This window comes from Bombina bombina, chromosome 4 (assembly GCF_027579735.1).
Source record: "Bombina bombina isolate aBomBom1 chromosome 4, aBomBom1.pri, whole genome shotgun sequence".
NCBI classification, from domain to species: domain Eukaryota; kingdom Metazoa; phylum Chordata; class Amphibia; order Anura; family Bombinatoridae; genus Bombina; species Bombina bombina.
Window position 1 is genome coordinate 1156683021 of NC_069502.1, and position 25345 is coordinate 1156708365.

The 25345-nt window shown below is 38.6% G+C and overlaps 1 protein-coding gene across 1 annotated transcript in view; it reads left to right on the plus strand.

Annotated features, from left to right (window-relative positions):
• DNAH14 (dynein axonemal heavy chain 14) overlaps nucleotides 1-25345 on the plus strand; it is a 746387-nt gene that overhangs the window by 326555 nt on the left and 394487 nt on the right. Inside the window, 2 exon segments of the mRNA XM_053712788.1 lie at nucleotides 498-613; nucleotides 19322-19350. Coding sequence (XP_053568763.1) covers nucleotides 498-613; nucleotides 19322-19350 — 145 coding nt within the window.

The window sequence follows — 25345 nt, forward strand, 5'->3', positions numbered from 1 at the left end:
ATAGAAAGATAAGCAGATCTGGTATTCATGCTGACTAGCATTTCCTTAAGAGCAATAGGTTGTGGTTTCAATGAGGCAAAAACATATATTCAAATACATAAATAAACATAAACTAATAATGTCACAATGTAATAGACTGCAGCAGCTATGACAAGTCATTGGAAACATATAAAGGGCAAAAACAACAGTGCAGTGTCACTTTAGTGTAATAACTCAGGGAATGTGTTATTCTGAGAGTCTAATACAACAAGCAGCAACATATTTCACTTAGCAGTTTCACAGCATTAATAGGAAGAGAAAGGTATCTAATGTGACCTCCAAAAATATGTTTATCTTATTTACTTAATTCACTGTGCAGACTATGCAGGTACACAGTAGCGTAGTGCACTGTCCCTATTCTATACATTAAAGTGTCTCGGAAATAAAAGTGCAACAAACTGAAAGCAGAAAACATTTATCTATCTGAAAAATCCCTTCTATTTTATTTACTCTTCTAGGAGTTCAGATGCCCCTTGGAGACAAGTCTATCTTTAGTTATTTTGTTGACCTACAGAATGGAAACTTTGTGCCTTGGGAGAATTTAATTCCTTCTACAGATCTTTAATTCAGAAGGGTAAGCGGCATTTGTAGGGGTGTGAAAACCCTTAATGAAATCGTAAAGTATTGTAAATCCCTTACTGCAGAAATAAGTTTAGGTCACTGTATGTGACCTTCTTAAAATGTTTTGTGCACTTGTGCAATAACGTAAAGAGCCACAGGGGTATTTCAACAGGTAATGTAACCTCTTATATTGCAGCATGGATGTTAGTATATAAATTAAATATTTGTACCGTTATTACACTGAACTCAGCCAAAATATGTGGGGAGATTACATAGCATGATATGTCACTAAATATAGCATTGCTGGATTGATGGTTTAGGAGATTTTTTATAGCAGTTACTCTGTGTCAAGATATCATTGTAATAATAAATATGTGCATCTATCTAACTATCTATCTATCTATCTATCTATCTATCTATCTATCTATCTATCTATCTATCTATCTATCTATCTATCAAATCCATCTATCTATATGTATATATGAGTTGTGTGTGTATATATATATATATATATGTGTGTGTGTGTATGTGTGTGTTACATGCGACCAATATCGTGTTTTTGTGTGATTCAGAAATAGTGCACGTATTACAAGTTGAAAGTAAACACGATTGTGAGAGTGCAATCAAATTTTACGTTTGTCTGGTTAGCGTGCCTTAAACCATTGAGTAAAGGTTAGTGCAGTAAAAAGAGTTGCATAAAACACAACATAAATACATTTGAAATTAAAGTTACACTCATATAAACGCTATCTGATAAGAATTATTCACATATTTTTTTATTTATTTTTTAAAGTTATAACGTTATAAGGTATATGACAAGTTGTTTAACTGCAAAGGGCTTTATAGTATATATACATACATATGCATGCTGAATATGTGTGTGTGTGTGTGTATATATATATATATATATATATATATATGTATGTATAGATTTGTGTGCACATATTTAAATATGTATGTGTTTTGCCGTGTATTTACTGTACATATTTAACATTCCAATGTTCTTTACATACAGGATAGTGTAATTTTTATTGTAATTACAAATTTCTATAAATATGTATATACCTGTATATCTATTCCTATTGACATATAGGTATACACATTTATTTTACTTTTACATTATCAGATATATATATATATATTATATATATATATAATATATATAATATTTATATATATATAATATATATATATAGGAACAGGTGCACTCTCACAAACTCAATTCTTTAGCGAGGGTCCTGGATAGAGGTTCAAATATGTTCAGGGGAAAACAGCACTCTCTGGACTTGACAAATGGCGCAAAAATTGCATTTTATTCAAGTGACATTTTGGGGCATACACCCCTTCATCAGACCAAACATAGAATGAATGAATTACAAACTTAAATACCCTATTGGCCCCTCCCCCTGTTACAAAAAACGCCAAAATGGGTGGTCATGGCAACCCACAGTTTTACATATAAACAAAGGAACAAATGTACTTTACAAAAATATAATATAGTGTATAAACAGTGTCCAATGAATGTGATACAATCCACACATAAAAACATTAGGAAAGGAAGCATCCGAATGTAACAAAACATGATCAGTGAAAGATATCCCTATACTAATCAGATATATCCCATAATTCAAACCAACACAAAATGGATCCTTTTTAAATTATATACTCCAAACCCCGGTAACACACTTTGTTAACCATAGTACCTAAAGACTGTAATTTAAAATATGGTGGGGTTCAGCTGCACATAAAATATAAAGAGGACACATATCTATAAGCACAGTAAAAAGCGTTACCGCAATCGTGTATAACAGCACTAAGTAAGCGATTGCATCTTGGTATCGCTAATGCTATGAATGGGTAGCATACCTGTAATGGCAATGTCCTGTAACTGCTGTGGATCTGAAGCATAGGGAGCAAGGACGAGTGTCATCTGCCCTCAACCATAATCATGGCTTCTCTTGTCGGACTGGTAGTGCGCAATCTGGATAGTACCAAGACTGTCTGCCCTGTATCAGCACTTGATCCACAATCCTATTGGATGAGAGGGACATATCTCCTACCCTCTAACCCTCCAGATGTCAGACATACTAAGAAAATACAATTGGCATGGGTTTAGGGTCATGCATTTAGCGGAACTGCTAATTCCTGCTAATACTCCATGTACTATATTGGATTTAGTGCTATCAAACAATACAGATATAATATCAAACATAGAAATCAAAGAACATTTGGGTAACAGTGATCATAACATGGTCACATTTGAAATCTCTTTTCATATGCAGTGTTTTAAAGGCTTAACTAAGACTTTTAATTTCAAGAAAGCAAAATTCCAACGATTTAAGGAAATCATTAATAATATAAATTGGGACAATGTATTTTCTAATAAAAATACAGAGGATAAATGGATAATATTTAAAAATTTGTTAAATAAATATACATATCAATACATACCATATGGTTATAAAAATAAAAATAAAAAAATAAGCCGTTATGGGCTAAATATAAATGTGTTAAAAGAAATTAGAAAAAACGTAGGGCATTTAAATTATTAAAGAAAATAGTACAGACTCAGCATACAATATTTTATAAGGAATGTAACAAAGCATGCAAAAAAGCAATCAAATTAGCCAAATTGAATATGAAAAATTAATTGCCAAGGATTCTAAGTCCTAACCCTAAAAGGTTCTTTAAGTACATAAATAGCAAAAAATCTAAGAAGGATAATATAGGTACATTAAAATGTGTGGAGGGGTAGCATGATAAATAATGACAGGGAGAAGGCTGAGGTACTAAACCAGTTTTTTTTCTTCAGTATACACAAGAGAGGAACCATTGAATGATACTTTGGAACAGAATAGAACATGCCAGTCCATACCACTAACTGGGTTTTGTTTAGAGGATATCAGGAAAAAACTAAAAATATTAAGGTAAATAAAACTCCAGGCCCAGATGGAATACACCCAAGGGTGTTAAGGGAACTTAGCACTGTTATAGACAAACCTTTACTCTTAATTTTTCAAGACTCATTATCCTCAGGCATGGTACCCCCAGGATTGGCGGTAAAGCTGATGTGGTGCCACTCTTCAAAAAGGGAAGCAGGGATGATCCAGGAAGCTATAGACCAGTTAGTCTGACATCAATAGTGGGGAAGATATTTGAAGGGATTATAAGGGATTATATTGATGAGCATATTCGTGTAAACAAGATTATGAGTTCTAATCAGCATGGCTTTAGGAGAAATAGATCATGTCAAACTAATCTAATTAGATTCTACGAGGAAGTAAGTAAAAATATAGATAAAGGGGAATCAGTTGATGTGATATACTTAGATTTTGCAAAGGCATTTGATACAGTGCCACATGAGAGATTAATGCACAAAATTAAGGGACTGGGAATAGCTGAAAATGTTAGCTCATGGATAAATAACTGGATAAAAGATAGGAGCAACGAGTAGCAGTAAATGGATCATACTCAGATTGGACAAAGGTAATCAGTGGCGTCCCCCAGGGATCTGTACTGGGCCCTGTTCTTTTTAATATTTTATAAATGACTTGGAGCAAGGATTAAATAGCGACATCTCTATTTTTGCAGATGATACTAAGTTAAGTAAGGTCATTAGGTCAGAGCAGGATGAACTCTCTTTGCAAAGGGATTTGCTAAAATTAGAACTATGGGCAATTGAATGGAAAATGAGATTTAATATGGAAAAATGTAAGGTCTACATTTTGGAAGTAAAAATAAGCAGGCTATGTATTTTTTAAATGGGACAAGACTTAGCCAAACACAGGAGGAAAGGGATTTGGGAGTAGTAATAGATAACAAGCTAAAGATGAAGTGCACAATGCAGGGCAGCGGCTTCAAAGGCTAATAAGATACTAGCATGTATTAAAAGAGGCATTGATTCAAGGGAGGAAAGCATAATTCTGTCATTATATAAAGCCCTGGTAAGACCTCACCTTGAGTTTGGAGTGCAGGTTCTGGGGAACCGATTGCCTAAAAAAGATATTGCAGACTAGAAAAAAGTTCAGAGAAGGGCCACAAAAGCTAATAAGGGGGATTGGAGAAATTAACCTATGAGGAGAAGGCTAGCCAAACTGGGTCTGTTCTCTTTTAGAAAAAAGGCGCTTGAGAGGTGACCATGATTAATTTATATAAATATATTCAAGGCCCATATACAGAGATGGGCAGAAGGCTCTTTTTATTCCAAGAAAATTGGTTCTGACAAGAGTCATAATTTAAGGTTGGGAGGAAAGGAGATCTAATCTCCTGCAACGGAAACGTTTTTTCACTGTAAGAGCATTAAAATTGTGAACTCATTACCAAAGGAGGTAGTGAATGCCAATACCATAGATACATTTAAAAATAGTCTGGATAAATTTCTGTATATAAACAAAATTCATGGATATGATTGCTAGTATTAAATGGGTCACATTTTTAATGGGGTTATTTAAGCTTAACTGGAGCTTTTTGTAAGTTATTTTAGATTTGTATAGGTTGAACTCGATGGACTTCAGTCTTTTTTCAACCTTATCTACTATTTTTACTATGTTACTGTATATACACCATATATCCCTAATCAATGCAAAGAGCTGTAATAAAGCCGATAAGGGCAAAACTATCAGCTATGTAATACAGTACTCAGAGATCTAATCTTAAAGGAAAGGGTCAGCCATAATGGTTACTGAACAGGACTGGTCTTATAGTTCACACATAATTTGATAATACACAGTCAATGATCCATACAATCCTAACTGTTTCTGGATGAACATGCATACCTATACTACAGGGCACAAAATGGTCTCCTCATATACACGGGTCAAAGATAAATACTCATAAAGTGAATAATCCGGAAGTCCCCTAACTGTTTATGATGAACAGGTATAACTAACTGTATGTGGAAAAGGCAGATATTTATAGATTCAGAAAACAGACACTACCCAAATTATCTATCTAGGCAGAGCATAAAATATATAAGGTAAATAGCTATCGGTCTCCCAACTACATAAGTCCGAAATAGGGATTAAGGGAAACTCAGAGACTGGGCTTACATCTAGTCAATACATAATATTGGACTATAAATGTAAGAGCACGATTATGCATATTAGAGAAAGCAATGCCAATCAAAAGTCATATTTATGACCTTTGGGGTGAATAGTTCCTAATTTAAAGATCCAATGTGCTTTCTTTTGGAGTAATAATTTATCTCTGTCCGCCTCCTCTCCTGAGTGGGGGAAAGTGGTCGATGAGCATAAAGTGCAGATCTTTCACAGTGTGTCCATGTTACTACAAAGTGTCTGGCAATGAAAAATATGGCATAAAGCGCATTGTGTGTTGCGATTTTAGGGTCTAACACAGTGTCGGAATTAGCACACAAAGATTGCTAACCTTAATGTCGTTATTAAAATATTACATTCGGCTTGCGCACAAACTTTTTGCTTTTCAACTTGTAATACGAGCGAAACCCGACGCCCTGCAAAAAGATTACTTCTAGCAAAGTTTATGCTCGAGCGTGGAGTGTTAAATACTTGCCGTTTGTAATCTAGCCCATGGTTGTTCAGAGCATTTATTTGCAGAAAATAGACAACTGGTCAATAAACAAAAATATAGTGGTTTTCTCTTGTTAGGTGTATCCAGGTCCACGGATCATCCATTACTTGTGGGATGTTCTCCTTCCCCAATACCCCAACAGGGGGGGAAGTTGCAAGAGGATCACCCACATGCAGAGCTGCTATATAGCTCCTCCCCTAATTGCCATACCCAGTCATTTCTCTTGCAAGCTCTCAACATAGCTGTAGGGTAGTAAGAGGAAACTGGTAAAATATAGTTAGTTTTTTCTTCAATCAAAAAGTTTATTGTTTTTAAATGGTACCGGAGTGTACTATTTTCTCTCAGGCGAGCATTTAGAAGAAGATTCTGCCTGCGTTTTTTCTATGATCTTAGCAGAAGTAACTAAGATCACTGCTATCTCACATATGTCTGAGGAGTGAGGGTAACTTCAGAGGGAGAATGGCGTGCAGGGTATCCTGCAATAAGGTATGTGCAGTTAAGTTTTTCTAGGATGGAATTTGCTAGAAAATGCTGCTGATACCGGATTAATGTAAGTTAAAGCCTAATACAGTGATTTAATAGCGACTTAGTATTCAGGCTTGGCTATCAGAGGTATATACTCTGATTATTGTGCAATATAAAACGTTTTGCTGGCATGGTTTAATCGTTTTTATATATGCTTTGGTGATAAAACTTATGGGGCCTATTTTTTTCCACATGGCTTGCTTTATTTTTTGCCTAGAAACAGTTTCCTGAGGCTTTCCAATGTTATAGTATAAAAGTTACAGTTGGTGCAGTTAAAATTACAAACTGTGACATTCAGCTGTCCCTCAGCAGTCCCCTGCATGCTATAGGACATCTCTGAAGGGCTCAAAAGGCTTCAAAAGTAGGAGCTGTGGCAGTTGTTATGACTGTTTAAAAAAACATATTTTTCGTTTTGTTAATCTGTTTTTTGTATTAAGGGGGTTAATCATCCATTTGCAAGTGGGTGCAATGCTCTGCTAAACTTGTTACATACACAGTAAAAATTCGTTAGTTTAACTGCCTTTTTTCACTGTAATTCAAATTTTGGCAAAATTGTTTCTCTTAAAGGCACAGTAACGTTTTTTTTATATTAGCTTGTTAACTTGATTTAAAGTGTTTTCCAAGCTTGCTAGTCTCACATTGCTAGTCTGAATAAACATGTCTGACATAGAGGAATACTTCTTGTTCATTATGTTTAAAAGCCATGGTGGAACCCCATAGAAGAAATGTGTACTAAATGTATTGATTTCACTTAAACAATAAAGATCAGGCTGTTATCTTTAAAAGAATTATCACCAGAGGATTCTGACGAGGGGAAGTAATGCCGACTAACTCTCCCACCCGTGTCGGACCCTTTGACTCCCGCTCAAGGGACTCACGCTAAAATGGCGCCAAGTACATCAAAGACGCCCATGTAGCGATTACTTTGCAGGACATGGCGGCAATCATGGATAATACCCTGTCAGCGGTATTAGCCAGACTGCCTGAATTCAGAGGAAAGCGCGATAGCTCTGGGTTAGACGGTAATACAGAGCGTTGCAGATGTTTTAAGGCCCATTGTCATGAGTACTGCGTCACAATATGCAGAAGCTGAGGAAGAGCTTCAGTCTGTGGGTGATGTCTCTGACTCGGGGAAACTGATTCAGATATGTCTACTTTTAAATTTAAGCTTGAGAACCTCCGGGTGTTGCTTGGAGAGGTTTTAGCTGCTCTGAATGACTGTGACACAATTGCAGTGCAGAGAAATTGTGTAGACTGGATTAAATACTATGCGGTGCCGGGTGTGTACTGACTTTTTTTTTTCCAATAACTAAAAGGTTTACATAAATATTACTAAGGAGTGGGGACAGACCCGGTGTCCCGTTTTCCCCCCCCCTCCTATTTTTAGAAAAAATGTTTCCATGTTTTCCACCACACGGGACTTATGGCAGACGGTCCCCTAAGGTGGAGGGAGCAGTTTCAACTTTAGCAAGCGTACCACTATACCCTGTCGAGGACAGTTGTGCTTTTTCAGAATCCAATGGATAAAAAATTAGAAGGTTACCTTAAGGAAAATGTTTATTCAACAAGGTTTTATCCTGCAGCCCCTTGCATGCAATTGCTCCTGTCACTGCTGCAGCTGCGGCGTTCTGGTTTGAGTCTCTGGAAGAGGCCTTTCAGACAGCTACTTCCATTGGACTGAAATACTTGACAAGCTTAGAACACTTAAGCTAGCTAATTCTTTTGTTTCTGATGCCATTGTTCATTTGACTAAACTAATGGCTAAGGAATTCTGGATTCGCCATCCAGGCGCGTAGGGCGCTATGGCCTTAAATCTTGGTCAGCTGACGTGACTTCAAAGTCTAAATTACTTAACATTCCCTTCAGGGGCAGACCCTATTTGGGCCTGATTTGAAGGAAATTATGTGCTGACATTACTGGAGGTAAGGGTCATACCCTTCCTCAGGACAGGGCCAAATCAAGGGCCAAACAGTCTAATTTTCGTGCCTTTCGAAACTTCAAGGCAGGGTGCAGCATCAACTTCCTCTGCTACAAAACAAGAGGGAACTTTTGCGCAATCCAAGCCGGCCTGGAAATCTAACCAGGCCTGGAGCAAAGGCAAGCAGGCCAGAAAGCCTGCTGCTGCCTCTAAGACAGCATGAAGGAACGGCCCCCCTATCCGGCAACGGATCTAGTAGGGTGGCAGACTTTCTCTCTTCGCCCAGGCGATGGGCAAGAGATGTTTCTGGATCCCTGGGCGTTGGGAGATCATATCTCAGGGATATCTTTCTGGGAATTCAAAGCTTCCCCCCCACAAGGGAGATTTCACCTTTCGAGATTATCTGTAAACCGGATAAAGAAAGAGGGCATTCTTACGCTGTGTGCAAGACCTAATAATGGGAGTGATCCATCCATTTCCACAGATGGAACAAGGACCGGGGATTTTATTCAAATCTGTTTGGTGGTTCCCAAAAAAGAAGGAAACCTTCAGACCATTTTGGATCTAAAGATCTTAAACAAATTCCTCAGAGTTCCATCGTTCAAAAATGGAAACTATCGTGAGAGCAATCCCAACCTATGATCCAGGGAGGGTCAGTACATTGACCACAGGGATTTGAAGGATGCTTACCTTCACATACCGATTCACAAAGATCATCATCGGTTCCTAAGGTTTTGCCTTTCTAGACAGGCGATTACCAGTTTGTGGCTCTTCCCCTTCGGGTTAGCTACAGCCCCAAAGAATTTTTTACAAAGGTTCTGGGGTCTCTTCTGGCGGTCCTAAGACCACGGGGGCATAGCAGTGGCTCCTTATCTAGACGACATCCTGATACAGGCGTCAAACTTCCAAATTGCCAAATCTCATACTGACATAGTGTTTGGCATTCTGAGGTCGCATGGGGTGGAAAGTGAACGAGGGAAAGAGTTCTCTATCACCCCTCACAAGGGTTTCCTTCTTAGGAACTCTGATAGATTCTGTAGAAATGAAAATTTACCTGACGGAGTCCAGGTTATCAAAGCTTCTAATTCCTGCCGTGTTCTTCACTACATTCCGCGCCCTTCGGTAGCTCAGTGCATGGAAGTGATCGGCTTAATTGTAGCGGCGATGGACATAGTGCCATTTGCGTGGCCTACATCTCAGACCGCTGGCAATTATGCATGCTCCAGTCAGTGGAGATGGGGATTACACAGATTTGTCCCCTTTGCTAAATCTGGATCAAGAGACCAGAGATTCTCTTCTCTGGTGGCTATCTTCTTCGGGTCCATCTGTCCAAAGGTATAACCTTTCGCAGGCCAGATTGGACAATTGTAACAACAGATGCCAGCCTTCTAGGTTGGGGTGCAGTCTGGAATTCCCTGAAGGCTCGGGGATCGTGGACTCAGGAGGAGAAAACTCCTCCCAATAAATATTCTGGAGTTAAGAGGCAATATTCAATGCTCCCTTCTATGCTTGGCCTCAGTTAGCAACCCTGAGGTTCATCAGATTTCAGTCGGACAACATGCACAACTGTGGCTTACATCAACCATCAAAGGGGGGACCAGGAGCTCCCTAGGCTGATTTAGAAGTCTCCAAGATAATTCGCTGGGGTAGAGACTCACTCTTGCCATCTATCAGCGATCCATATCCCAGGTGTAGAGAACTGGGAGGTGGGTTTTTCTAAGGTCGATCAGACTTTTCATCCGGGGGAGTGGGAACCTCCATCGGAGGTGTTTTGCTCAATTGGTTCATCCGTTGGGCACTCCAGAATTGGATCTCATGGCGTCTCGCCAGAACGCCAAGCTTCCTTGTTACGGATCCAGGTCCAGGGACCCAGAAGCGACACTGATAGATGCTCTAGCAGCACCGTGGTTCTTCAACCTGGGCTTATGTGTTTCCACCGTTTCCTCTGCTCCCCTCGACTGATTGCCAAAATCAAACAGGAGAGAGCATCCGGTGATCTTGATCGCTGCCTGCCGTTGGGCACGCAGTGGACCTGGTATTGCCAGACCTGTGTGACATGTCATCCTTTCCACCTTGGCCTCTGCCTCTGAGACAAGACCTTTTACTACAAGGTCCTTTCAATCATCCAAGATCTAATTTTTCTGAGACTGACGTGCCTGGAGATTGAATGCTTGAATTTTATCAAGGCGTGGCTTCTCCCGAGTCAGTCCATTGATACCTTAATACAGGCACGAAAGCCTGTAACCAGGAAAATCTACCATAAGATATGCGGCAAATATCTTCATTGGTGTGAATCCAAGAATTACTCATGGAGTAGGTTAGGATTCCTAGGATATTGTCCTTTCTCCAAGAGGGTTTGGATAAAGGATTATCAGCTAGTTCTTTAAAGGGACAGATTTCTGCTCTGTCTATCCTTTTGCACAAGCGTCTGGCAGAGGTTCCAGACGGTCCAGGCATTTTGTCAGGGCTTTGGTTAGAATTAAGCCTGTGTTTAAACCTGTTGCTCCTCCATGGAGCTTAAACTTGGTTGTTAAGGTTCTTCAAGGAGTTCCGTTTGAACCCCTTCATTCCATTGATATCAAACTTTTATCTTGGAAAGTTCTGTTTTGATGGCTATTTCCTCGGCTCGTAGAGTCTCTGAGTTATCAGCTTTACAATGTGATTCTCCTTATCTGATTTTCCATACAGATAAAGTAGTTTCTGCGTACAAAAACCTGGGTTTTTTACCTAAGGTAGTTTCCAACAAGAATATCAATCAAGAGATTGTTGTTCCATCATTGTGTCCTAATCCTTCTTCAAAGAAGGAACGTCTATTTACATAATTTGGACGTAGTCCGTGCTTTTAAAGGTTTACTTACAAGCGACTAAAGATTTTCGTCAAACATCCTTCCCTGTTTGTTTGTTACTCTGGACAGAGGAGAGGTCAAAAGGCTTCGGCAACCTCTCTTTCTTTTTGGCTTCGGAGCGTAATACGCTTAGCTATGAGACTTCTGGACAGCAGCCCCCTGAAAGGATTACAGCTCATTCTACTAGAGCTGTGGCTTCCACCTGGGCCTTTAAAAATGAGGCTTCTGTTGAACAGATTTGCAAAGCGGCGACTTGGTCTTCTCTTCATACCTTTTCAAAATTTTACAAAATTTGATACTTTTGCTTCTTCGGAGGCTATTTTTGGGGAGAAAGGTTCTACAGGCAGTGGTCCCTTCCGTTTAAGTACCTGCCTTGTCCCTCCCGTCATCCGTGTACTTTAGCTTTGGTATGGTATCCCACAAGTAATGGATGATCCGTGGACTGGATACACCTAACAAGAGAAAACATAATTTATGCTTACCTGGATAAATTTATTTCTCTTGTGGTGTATCCAGTCCACAGGCCCGCCCTGTCCTTTTAAGGCAGGTCTAAATTGTTAAACTACAGTCACCACTGCATCCCCTATGTTTCTCCCTTTCTCGGCTAGTTTCGGTCGATATGACTGGATGATGGGCAGTTAGGGGAGGAGCTATATAGCAGACTCTGCTGTGGGTGATCCTCTTGCAACTTCCTGTTGGGAAGGAGAATATCCCACAAGTAATGGATGATCCCGTGGACTGGATACACCACAAGATAAATAAATTTATCAGGTAAGCATAAATTATGTTATTCAGACCTTGAATAATGCAAAGAAAACAAGTTCATAATTCATTTTTTTAAACAACAATACTAATGTTTTAACTTAGCAAGAGTTCAGAAATCACTATTTGGTGGAATAACCCTGAATTTCAGTCACAGCTGTCATGCGTCTTGGCTTGCTCTACACAGTCCTTCATATTGCTGTTACGTGATTTTTATGCCAGTCCTGGCGCAAAAATTTAAACAGCTTGGCTTTGTTTGATGGTTTGTAACAACCATCTTATTCACATTCCAAAGGTTTTTCAATAGGGTTTAGGTCCGGAGATTGGGCTGATCATGACAGGATCTTGATCTGTTGTCCTCTATCAACATCTTGATTGACCTGGCTGTTTGGCATGAAGCATTGTCCTACTGGAAAATTCCAATTCTCATCGCTGGGGATCATTGTCATGAGCAGAAGGAAGCAAGTTTTCTTCCAGAATAACATTGATTCATGCTTCTTTCACAAAGATAAATCTCTGCCTGATTTCAATTTAACTTCTCTGATGAGGTCCAAATTTTCAGCTTTGCCCAATACCTGGTCATCTAATGGGTTAGACAGAGACCTGGAGAGGCTTACAAGCCAAAGTGTCTTGGTTACCTGACTTGAAATTGGAGGATTGGTGTTGATCTGGGGTGCTTGAGCAAAGTCTAGAATCAGGCACATTGATCTTTTATGAAGGATCGCATGAATCGAGCCACTTAGGTTAGTGCTAGAAGAGAACTTCTTTCCTTCTGCTCTGACAATGTACCCCAACTCTGAGGATTGTTTCTTCCAACAGGACAATGCTTCATGCCAACATTCCAGGTCAATCAAGGTGTGGAGGGAGAACCACCAGATCAAGACCCTGTCATGACCAGCACAATCTCCAGACCTGAACCCCATTGAAAACCTCTGGAATGGTGGTCTAGAAGAAGGAGGATGGTCACAGGCAAGAAAACAAAGCCGAGCTGCTTGAAATTTTCTTAGATGCCATTTGGTGGCATGGTCTATCTTTCTTAGCTCCTACTAAGTAAGTGCAAAAGTGCACAGTTATATACATATATGCATTTTGTCATTGGGCTGATGGCTGTCACATGGTAGGGAGGGAAATTTGGATTCACTTTGAAATTTGCCAGAAAAATTATTCTACTGCTCATTTCAAATTCAAAGTATGTGTTAATGCATTGCTTTTTTAATAATTCCAGCCTCTCTGATGGGAGTAGAATAAACATCTTTAATGATTTAGACAGAGTATGAATTTTCAGGCAACTTTCTAATTTACTCGTTACTATCATTTTTTTCTTTGTTGTCTTGCTATCTTTATTTAAAAAGCAGGTATGTAAAGCTTAGGAGCCATCCAATTTTTAGGTTAAGCACCGATGGATAGTGCTTGCTGATTGGTGGTTACATTAACCACCAATAAGCAAACGTAACCCAGGTTCTGAGACAAAAATGGGCTGGCTCCTAAGCTTTAACATTACTGCTTTTAAATAGAACAAAAAAAATGATAATAGAAGTAAATTTAGAAAGTTGCTTAAAATTGCATGCTCTATCTGAATCATGAAATAAATAAAGTGGTTTAGTATCCCTATAAGTATAAGGGATTGTAAAGTCAAAATTAAATGATTCCATTCAAGCATGCAATTTAAACCCTTTCACTGCTAAGCCTTTTTTTCAGTCCAGTGCTGACTTATTTGAAACCTTTTTTGCTACCTACATTTACCCCCTATTGTAAGTCAAATTTCAGTTAGTGACCCACACAAAGTATGTATCGATTTTTCACCAGGCCCAACAGATTCACATACAGTATACCAATTATTATATTTATAATTCAATTGGTGTGAGATTAGCTGCGGCATACACTGTAAAAAAATTATATTTTTGCTTAGATTTTAGTAAAATAATATTGGAAATGTCCAAGTGACCACTGCTGTTACTGTGATAACATTACTAAATTGTAATTATGGGTAGCCACAGGTGAAATAGGGACCCATTCGGGCTTTGGGGGTTATAAAATAGATTAGAGAGCCCCCATTTTGCAGTACAGAAATAAAAGAAGGTGTTCAGTTGTACCACAGTGATCACCTGACTATACAGACAAAATGTATATAGGTTTTTAAGAGAGGGACTTGTGTAGTAGAAAATAAACTTATTAGGGGCTCTACATATACCAGATTTTTTTTATTGTGCATATAAAATCCTATTCTCAAACAAATCCACATGTGTTCTATTTGTGCTTTATTTTTGAACATCTTCTTTGTGGTACATTTCCAATACCACCACCATTTGAAAGCGCAGTCTTGAAGGTTTGTAGCTGCTAAGGGAGCTGAGACCGATGGATTTACAGAACCTCCCCCCATCCAGCTCCCTTGCAGCTATACTTAGCTTCCTGGTTCTGCCCCCTTTGTGACGTCACCACGTGCGAACGTTGTAAAGTCACCAGCACTCCCATGAAGCCTTGGCGTGCCGCCCACTAGGCCACCAATGAACCCAAGCCTGTAATAGGGGGGATCATGAACCCACAGGTCACGTTGTGCCTGGAAATCAGTTAAACAACTTTTCAATTTTAACTTCTATTATATGATTTTCTTTGCTCTCTTGCGGCTAGATTTAGAGTTTGGCGTTAGCCGTCAAAACCAGCATTAGAGGCTCCTAACGCTGGTTTTGGGCTACCGCTGGTATTTAGAGTTCAGTCAGGAAAGGGTCTATACGCTCACTTTGCAGCCGCGACGTTTCCATACCGCAGATCCCCCTTATGTCAATTGCGTATCCTATCTTTCAATGGATCTTCCCATCGCCGGGTATTTAGAGTCGTGGCTGAAGTGAGCGTTAGAAATCTAACGACAAAACTCCAGCCGCAGAAAAAAGTCAGTAGTTAAGAGCTTTCTGGGCTAACGCCGGTTCATAAAGCTCTTAACTACTGTGCTCTAAAGTACACTAAACACCCATAAAACTACCTATGTACCCCTAAACTGAGGCCCCCCCACATCGCCGCCACTCTATTAAAAATTTTTAACACCCTAATCTGCCGTCCGCAACACGCGCCGCCACCTACGTTATCCCTATGTACCCCTTAATCTGCTGCCCCAAATACCGCCGACACATACTCATAATATTTATTAACCCCTAATCTGCCGCCCCCGCTATCGCTGATCACCTGCATATTTTTTTAACCCCTAATCTGCCGCTCCGTACACCGCCGCAACCTACATTATACCTATGTACCCCTAATCTGCTGCCCCTAACACAGCCGACCCCTATATTATATTTATTAACCCCTAATCTGCCGCCCCCAACGTCGCCTCCTCACCTACCTACAATTATTAACCCCTAATCTGCCGACCAGACCACACCGCTACAATAAGAAAATGTATTAACCCCTAAAGCTAAGTCTAACCCTAACACAACCCCCTAACTTAAAATATAAATTTAAATCTAACAAAATAAATTAACTATTATTAAATAAATTATTCCTATTTAAAGCTAAATACTTACCTGTAAAATAATCCTAAAATAGCTACAATATAAATTATAATTATATTGTAGCTATTTTAGGATTAATATTTATTTTACAGGCAACTTTGTTAATTATTTTAACCAGGGTACAATAGCTATTAAATATTTTAATAACTATTTAATAGTTACCTAGTTAAAATAATACAAAATTACCTGTAAAATAAATCCTAACCTAAGTTACATATTAAAACTAACACTACACTATCAATAAATAAACCTAACACTACACTATCATTAAATAAATTAAATAAAATACCTACAATTATCTACAATTAAACCTAACACTACACTATCAATAAATAAATTAAATTAAATACCTACAATTACCTACAATTAAACCTAACATTACACTATCAATAAATTAATTAAATACAATACCTACAAAATAAATAACAATGAAATAAACTAACTAAAGTACAAAAAAATAAAAAGAACTAAGTTACAAAAATAAAAAAATATTTAAAAACATTAGAAAAATATTACAACAATCTTAAACTAATTACACCTACTCTAAGCCACCTAATAAAATAACAAAGACCCCCAAAATAAAAAAATTGCCCTACCCTATTCTAAAATTAAAATAGAAAAAGCTCTTTTACCTTACCAGCCCTGAAAGGGCCCTTTGCGGGGCATGCCCCAAAGATTTCAGCTCTTTTGCCTGTAAAAAAAAACATACAATACCCCCCCCAACATTACAACCCACCACCCACATACCCCTAATCTAACCCAAACCCCCCTTAAATTCGGGCAGAAGTCTTCATCCTATCCGGGCAGAAGAGTCGATCCGGACCGGCAAAACATCTTCACTCAAGCCGCATCATTCTCTGTTTTTCCATCCGATGACGACCGGCTCCATCTTGAAGACCTCCGGCACGGATCCATCCTCTTCTTTGCGACGTCCTAAGTCCGAATGAAGGTTCCTTTAAATGACGTCATCCAAGATGGCGTCCCTCGAATTCCGATTGGCTGATAGGATTCTATCAGGCCAATCGGAATTAAGGTAGGAAAAATTCTGATTGGCTGATGGATCAGCCAATCAGAATCAAGTTCAATCCGATTGGCTGATTCCGATAAGCCAATCAGATTGAGCTTGCATTCTATTGGCCAATCGGAATTCAAGGGATGCCATCTTGATGACGTCATTTAAAGGAACTTTTTGGGCTTGGGCTTGGATGAGATTTCGGAGGCTCTTCTGGACAGATCAGGACCCGGTGTGGTGAAGACAAGGTAGGGAGATCTTCAGGGGCTTAGTGTTAGGTTTATTTAAGGGGGGTTTTGGGTTAGATTAGGGGTATGTGGGTGGTGGGTTGTAATGTTGGGGGGGGGGTAGTGTATGTTTTTTTTACAGGCAAAAGAGCTGAATTCTTTGGGGCATGCCCATTTGTTATTTTATTAGGGGTCTTAGAGTAGGTGTAAATTAGTTTCAAATTTTAATATTTTTCTAATGTTTTGTAAATATTTTTTTATTTTTGTAAGTTAGTTCTTTTTTATTTTTTTGCACTTTAGTTGGTTTATTTCATTGTATTTAGTTGTAGGTATTGTATTTAATTAATTTATTGATAGTGTAGTGTTAGGTTTAATTTGTAGATAATTGTAGGTATTTTATTTAATTTATTTATTGATAGTGTAGTGTTAGGTTTAATTGTAGATAATTGTAGGTATTTTTATTTATTTAATTTTATTGATAGTGTAGTGTTAGGTTTAATTGTAACTTAGGTTAGGATTTATTTTATCAGGTAATTTTGTAATTATTTTAACTAGGTAACTATTAAATAGTTATTAACTATTTAATAGCTATTGTACCTGGTTAAAATAATTAGTAAAGTTGCCTGTAAAATAAATATTAATCCTAAAATAGCTACAATATAATTATAATTTATATTGTAGCTTAATTAGGGTTTATTTTACAGGTAATGTATTTAGCTTTAATAGGAATAATTTATTTAATAATAGTTAATTTATTTCGTTAGATTTAAATTATATTTAAGTTAGGGGGGTGTTAGGTTAGGGTTAGACTTTAGCTTTAAGGGGTTAATACATTTATTATAGTAGCGGTGTGGTCCAGTCGGCAGATTAGGGGTTAATAATTGTAGGTAGGTGGATGGCGACGTTGGGGGCCGGCAGATTAGGGGGTTATAATTATATAAATATAGGGGGTCGGCTGTGTTAGGGGCAGCAGATTAGGGGTACATAGGTATAATGTAGGTTGCGGCGGGTGTACGGAGCGGCAGATTAGGGTGTTAAAAAAAAATATGCAAGGTGTCAGCGATAGCGAGGGGCGACAGATTAGGGGTTAATAAATATTATGTAGGTGTGGTCGGCTGGTATTAGGGGCAGCAGAATTAGGGGTACATAGGGGATAACGTAGGTGGCGGGCGCTGTACGGAGCGGCAAGATTAGGGGGTTAATAATAATATGCAGGGGTCCAGCGATAGCGGGTGGCGGCAGATTAGGGGTTAATAAGTGTAAGGTTAGGGGTGTTTAGACTCAGGGTGCATGTTAGGGTGTTAGGTGCAGACATAGGAAGTGTTTCCCCATAGGAAACAATGGGGCTGCGTTAGGAGCTGACGCTGCTTTTTTGCAGGTGTTAGGTTTTTTTTCAGCTCAAACTGTCCCATTGTTTCCTATGGGGGAATCGTGCACGAGCACGTTTTTGAAGCTGGCTGCGTCCGTAAGCACCGCTGGTATCGAGAGTTGAAGTGGCGGTAAATATGCTCTACGCTCCCTTTTTTGGAGCCTAACGCAGCCCTTCTGTGAACTCTAAATACCAGCGGTATTTAAAAGGTGCGGGGGGAAAAAAGCATGCGTAGCTAACGCACCCCTTTGGCCGCAGAACTCTAAATCTAGCCGTTGGTATCCTTTTTTGAAAAGAATACCTAGGTAGGAACAGGAGCAGCAATGCACAACTGGTAGCTAGTTGCTGATTGGTGGCTGCACCTACATGCCACTTGTCATTGGCTTAGCCAATGTGTTTAGCTAGCTTCCAGTAGTGCATTGCTGCCCTTTAACAAAAAAATATCAATAGAATGAAACAAAATGAATAATAGGAGGTAAATTAGAAAGTTTGTTTAAAATTGCATGCTCTGTCTGAATTATAAATACTAAATAAATGCTAGATAAAATGATACATTCAAAGAAAAGATTAGTCTGAGAATAACATGTAGGTGTATTTTTTTTTAAAGTTTCATTAGTTGTTTGAAAAGTGAACAAATACGTGTACAGTTTTAAAGTCTATAAAAACAATGCGATGCTGCCATGTTGTAACTTAGGTTACCTTCTCTGCTGTGGCCAATTAGGGACAGTTATAATAGGTCACTAGAGAGTGCAGAGCCAATGGCTTGTGTGGAATATAACAGTGTTCTGCACTTCTATTTCTAACAGGAACTGAAATGCTCACAATTTCAGATTGGAATTACATTAAAAACAGGACAAAATATATATAGATTTATCATTTTATATGTGTTTACATGTCTCTTTAATGTTATCATTTTGATTTTAAAGTCCTTTAATGAGTAGATTTTCTTATAGTGTGGGTATATCTAGAGAAACATTCTATCACAAGTTTGCTAACTAGTGCCTGACGCTAGATCAGTTTGTAGCACAGTGAGATACTAATGTATTGTATTCTGGTTGTTCAAATACACAAAATCAATATACAGAATACACAAATATGAATGAGTAAGTAATTTAATTTTACTTGTATTTATTTTTCCCCAAGGATTTATTCTTTGCTCTTGTGACAGATTCCAGTAACGTATTGTTTGCTTCAGCTTTATCTATCATTACAATGTAATAGTGGCTTTGTGCTGAACTCTGATCGCAGCGGGTTATATCTCTTACTGTTTATTTGTTCCTGCACCAAGCTGTCTCTGCATTGCTTTAGTGTATACAAACAACACTTGCTATTAGAAACTTCCTTTGTCTAATGTGTAAAGAGATTTTATGTCCGACTGGCACGGGACAATAAGAAGCATTTATATCCTCAAATAAATTCAGTGGTCTTGTGATTCATTGGCTGAGATTATGACATTTTTTTTCTTTGGATTTCAAGGGCTATTCACACCAATAAAAGACCAAAATAATAAACAGAATTTAGTCACCTCCTGCTTATAATTGTTTTATTGCTATGCGCAGATTTGCTTCTTGGAAGCCTCTAGACTGTATATGAATAGCGAGAATGAGTGGGACAGAAAAAGAATAAGTAGTTAGATGATGAGGGAAATGGCTGCCACAGTGAAATATTGAAAAGAAGAACACCTAGATTACAAGTTTTGCGTTAGAAGGCTATGCGGTGCTAACAAGCAGTTTATGCTCACCGCTCACTTTACAGACAGCGCTGGTATTACGGGTTTTTAAAACCCGGCGTTAACCGCAAAAAAAGTGATCGTAGAGCAAAATTTTGCTTCACATCTCACCTCAATACCAGCGCTGTCTTACGTTAGCGGTGAGCTGGCTGAACGTGCTCGTGCACGATTTCCCCATAGGAATCAATGGGGGAGAGCTGGCTGAAAAAAAAACCTAACACCTGCAAAAAAGCAGCGTTTTAGCTCCTAACGCAGCCCCATTGAATTCCTATGGGGAAAATACATTTATGTCTAACACCTAACACCCTAACATGAACCCCGAATCTAATACACCCCTAATCTTACACATATTAACCCATATATCTGACACCCACCGACATCGCCGACACCTACATTATATTATTAACCCCTAATCTGCCGCTCCGGACACCGCTACCACCTTCATTATACTTTTGAACCCCTAATCTGCTGCCCCCCAACATCGCCGACACCTACATTATATTTATTAACCCCTAATCTGCCGCCCCCCAATGTCGCCGGCAACCTACCTACACTTATTAAAACCCTAATTCCTGCCCACCCCCCAACGTCGCCACAACTTTAATAAACATACAGGGAGTGCAGAATTATTAGGCAAGTTGTATTTTGAGGATTAATTTTATTATTGAACAACAACCATGTTCTCTATGAACCCAAAAAACTCATTAATATCAAAGCTGAATATTTTTGGAAAGTAGTTTTTAGTTTGTTTTTAGTTTTTAGCTATTTTAGGGGGATATCTGTGTGTGCAGGTGGACTATTACTGTGCATAATTATTAGGGCAACTTAACAAAAAACAAATATATACCCCATTTCAATTATTTATTTTTACCAGGTGAAACCTATTTAACATTCTCAACATTCACAAATATACATTTCTGACATTCAAAAACAAAACAAAAACAAATCAGATGACCAATATAGCCACCTTTCTTTGGCAAGACACTCAAAAAGCCTGCATCCATGGATTCTGTCAGTGTTTTGAATCTGTTCACCATCAACATTGCGTGCAGCAGCAACCACAGCTCCCAGACACTGTTCATAGAGGTGTACTGTTTTCCCTCCTTGTTAAATCTCACATTTGATTGATGGACCACAGGTTCTCAATGTGGTTCAGATCAGGTGAAACAAGGGAGGCCATGTCATTAGATTTTCTTCTTTTATACCCTTTCTTGCCCTGCCACGCTGTGGAGTACTTGGACGCGTGTGATGGGAGCATTGTCCTGCATGTAAAATCATGTTTTTCTTGAAGGATGCAGACTTCTTCCTGTACCACTGCTTGAAGAAGGGTGTCTTCCAGAAACTGGCTGTAGGACTGGGAGTTGAGCTTGACTCCATCCTCAACCCGGAAAAGGCCCCACAAGCTCATCTTTGATGATACCAGCTCCAACCAGTACTCCACCTCCACCTTGCTGGCGGTCTGAGTCGGACTGGAGCTCTCTGCCCTTTACCAATCCAGCCACGGGGCCCATCCATCTGGCCCAATCAAGACTCACTCTCTTTTCATCAGTCCCATAAAACCTTAGAAAAATCAGTCTTTGAGTTATTTCTTGGCCCAGGTCTTGACGTTTCAGCTTGTAGTGTCTTGTGTCAGTGGTGGTCGTCTTTTCAGCCTTTCTTTACCTTGGCCATGTCTCTGAGTATTCGCACTCCTTGTGCTTTTGGGCACTCCATGAGATGTTGCAGCTCTGAAATATGGCCAAACTGGTGGCAAGTTGCATCTTGGCAGCTGCACGCTTGACTTTTCTCAGTTCATGGGCAGTTATTTTGCGCCTTGGTTTTTCCCACACGCGTTCTTGCGACCCTGTTGACTATTTTGAATGAAACGCTTGATTGTTCGATGATCATGCTTCAGAAGCTTTGCAATTTTAAGAGTGCTGCATCCCTCTGCAAGATATCTCACTATTTTTTGACTTTTCTGATCCTGTCAAGTCCTCTTACTTTTGTCCCATTTTGCCAAAGGAAAGGAAAGTTTGGCCTAATAATAATGCACACCTGATATAGGGTTGTTGATGTCATTAGACCACACCCCTTTCTCATTACAGAGAAGCACATCACCTAAAATGCTTAATTGGTAGTAGTAGGCATTTCGAGCCTATACAGCATGGAGTAAGACAACATGCATAAAGTAGATGATGTGGTCAAAATACTCATTTGCCTAATAATTCTGCACTCCCTGTAATAAACCCTAAACCGGCGCATTCCCCCCTCGCAAAAATTAATATATTTAAACCCCTAAGTCTGCCGTCCCTAACGTCGCCGCCACTATATTAAAGTTAATTAACCCCCTAAATCTAAGTCTAACCCTAACACCCCCTAACTTAAATATAATTTAAATAAATGTAAATAAAATGACTATTAATTACTAGGGTTGCACGATACTAGTATCGGTATCGGTACCGATACCAAGTATTTGCATGAGTACTTGACTCGTGCAAATGCACTGATAACTTAAAACAGATACCTGCACTTCCTACCCATATGCTATCTTGTGACATTTTTTCAAACTGCATGTTCCCATTTCATTTTAAACTGGAGTGGAGACTAAACTAAAAATTGGTTTACTACTGTTCTGCCGAATACAAATTGTTGTTATTTGTATTATTGTAAGTGAGATCACTGTACCGTCGTTCAGACAAACCCCTGAAGTACTGGGCAGTTAATAAAAAGATTGCCAGGCTCTGGCTAAAATGACCCAAAAATATCTTTCTGCCCCATGCAGTAGTGTGGAAAGATAAAGGCTGTTCAACTTAGAATCAAACCTCCATACAAATGTCAGATTGACATTATATAACAATCCTACAAGCCAATTGTATCACCCCTTTAAATTTAATATTTTATTGCAATATTTTTATTTATAAACATGTTCAGTGAACTTTGTGACAAATAAAACAGTTTTATTATTTTATAATGTCTTTTGAATTACAGTCCTTTATTATACTAATAAAGAAGAAATCTTAAATAATTAGTCTGTATTGTGCTTGGTAAACTGTCACATAACATTAAAAAAAAAAAGTATCGTAATTGGTATCGGCGAGTATTTAAAAACAAGTATCGGTACTTGTACTCGGTCATAAAAATATGGTATCGGTGCAACCCTAATTATTACCTAAATAATTCCTATTTAAAACTAAATACCTATAAAATAAACCCTAAGATAGCTACAAATATAACTAATAGTTACATTGTAGCTAGCTTAGGGTTTATTTTTATTTTACAGGCAATTTTGTATTTATTTTAACTAGGTAGAATAGTTATTAAATAGTTATTAAATATTTAATAAACTACCTAGCTAAAATAAAGACAAATTTACCTGTAAAATAAAAACCTAACCTAAGTTACACTAACACCTGACACTACACTATAATTAAAATTAATTCCCTAAATTAAATACAATTAAATAAAATTAGCTAAAGTACAAAAAACCCCACTAAATTACAGAAAATAATAAACAAATTACAAGATTTTTAACTTATTACACCTAATCTAATCCCCCTAACAAAATAAAAAAGCCCCCCCCAAAATAAAAAAAAACCCTACCCTACACTAAATTACAAATAGCCCTTAAAAGGGCCTTTTGCGGGGCATTGCCCTAAAGTAATCAGCTCTTTTACCTGTAAAAAAAATTACAAATCCCCCCCAACATTAAAACCCACCACCCAAAAAACCAACCCTACTCTAAAACCCACCCAATACCCCCTTAAAAAAACCTAACACTAACCCCTTGAAGATCACCATACCAGGAGAAGTCTTCACCCAACCGGGCCAAAGTCCTCAACGAATCCGGCAGAAGTGGTCCTCCAGACGGGCAGAAGTCTTCATCCAGACGGCATCTTCTATCCTCATCCATCCGGAGCGGAGCAGGTCCATCTTCAAGACATCCAACGCGGAGCATCCTCTTCTTCCGACGGCTACGACTGAATGAAGGTACCTTTAAGTGAGGTCATCCAAGATGGCGTCCCATTCAATTCCGATTGGCTGATAGAATTCTATCAGCCAATCGGAATTAAGGTAGAAAAAATCCTATTGACTGATCCAATCAGCCAATAGGATTGAAGTTCAATCCTGTTGGCTGATCCAATCAGCCAGTAGGATTGAGCTGGGCATTCTATTTGGCTCTTCCAATCAGCCAATAGAATGCCAGCTCAATCCTATTGGCTGATTGCATCAGCCAATAGGATTTTTTCTACCTTAATTCCGATTGGCTGATAGAATTCTATCAGCCAATCGGAATTGAAGGGACGCCATCTTGGATGACGTCACTTAAAGGTAACCTTCATTCAGTTGTAGCCGTCGGACGAAGAGGTTGCTCCACGTCGGATGTCTTGAAGATGGACCCGCGCCGGATGGATGAAGATAGAAGATGCCGTCTGGATGAAGATTTCTACCCGTCTGGAGGACCACTTCTGCCCGTCTGGAGGACCACTTCTGTCGGATTCAGTTGAGGACTTCGGCCCGGTTTGGGTGAAGACTTCTCCCGGTAAGGTGATCTTCAAGGGGTTAGTGTTAGGTTTTTTTAAGGGGGTATTGGGTGGGTTTTAGAGTAGGGCTGTTGTGTGGGTGGTGGGTTTTAATGTTGGGGGGGATTTGTAATTTTTTTTACAGGCAAAAAAGAGCTGATTACTTTGAGGCAATGCCCCGCAAAAGGCCCTTTTAAGGGCTATTTGTAATTTAGTGTAGGGTAGGGGTTTTTTTTATTTGGGGGGTGTTATTTTGTTAGGGGGATTAGATTAGGTGTAATTAGTTTAAAAATCTTGTAATTTGTTTATTATTTTCTGTAAAAAAAAATATTAGTGTTTTTTTTTATTTTTATTAGTAATTAGTTTTTGTACTTTAGCTAATTTTATTTAATTGTATTTAATTGTACTTAATTTAGGGAATTAATTTAATTTATAGTGTAGTGTTAGGTGTTAGTGTAACTTAGGTTAGGTTTTATTTTACAGGTAAAATTTGTCTTTATTTTAGCTAGGTAGTTTATTAAATATTTATTTAAATTATATTTAAGTTAGGGGGGGGTTAGGGTTAGGGGGTTAATAACTTTAATATAGTGGGCGGCGACGTTGGGGGTGGCCAGATTAGGAGTTAATAATATTTAACTAATGCTTGTGAGGGGCGGGAAGTTGCGGCGGTTTAGGGGTTAATATATTTATTATAGTGGTGGCGATGTCCGGTTCGGCAGATTAGGGGTTAAAAATTGTATTTTAGTGTTTGCGATGTGGGGCTCGGTTTAGGGGTAAATAGGTAGTTTATGGGTGTTAGTGTACTTTT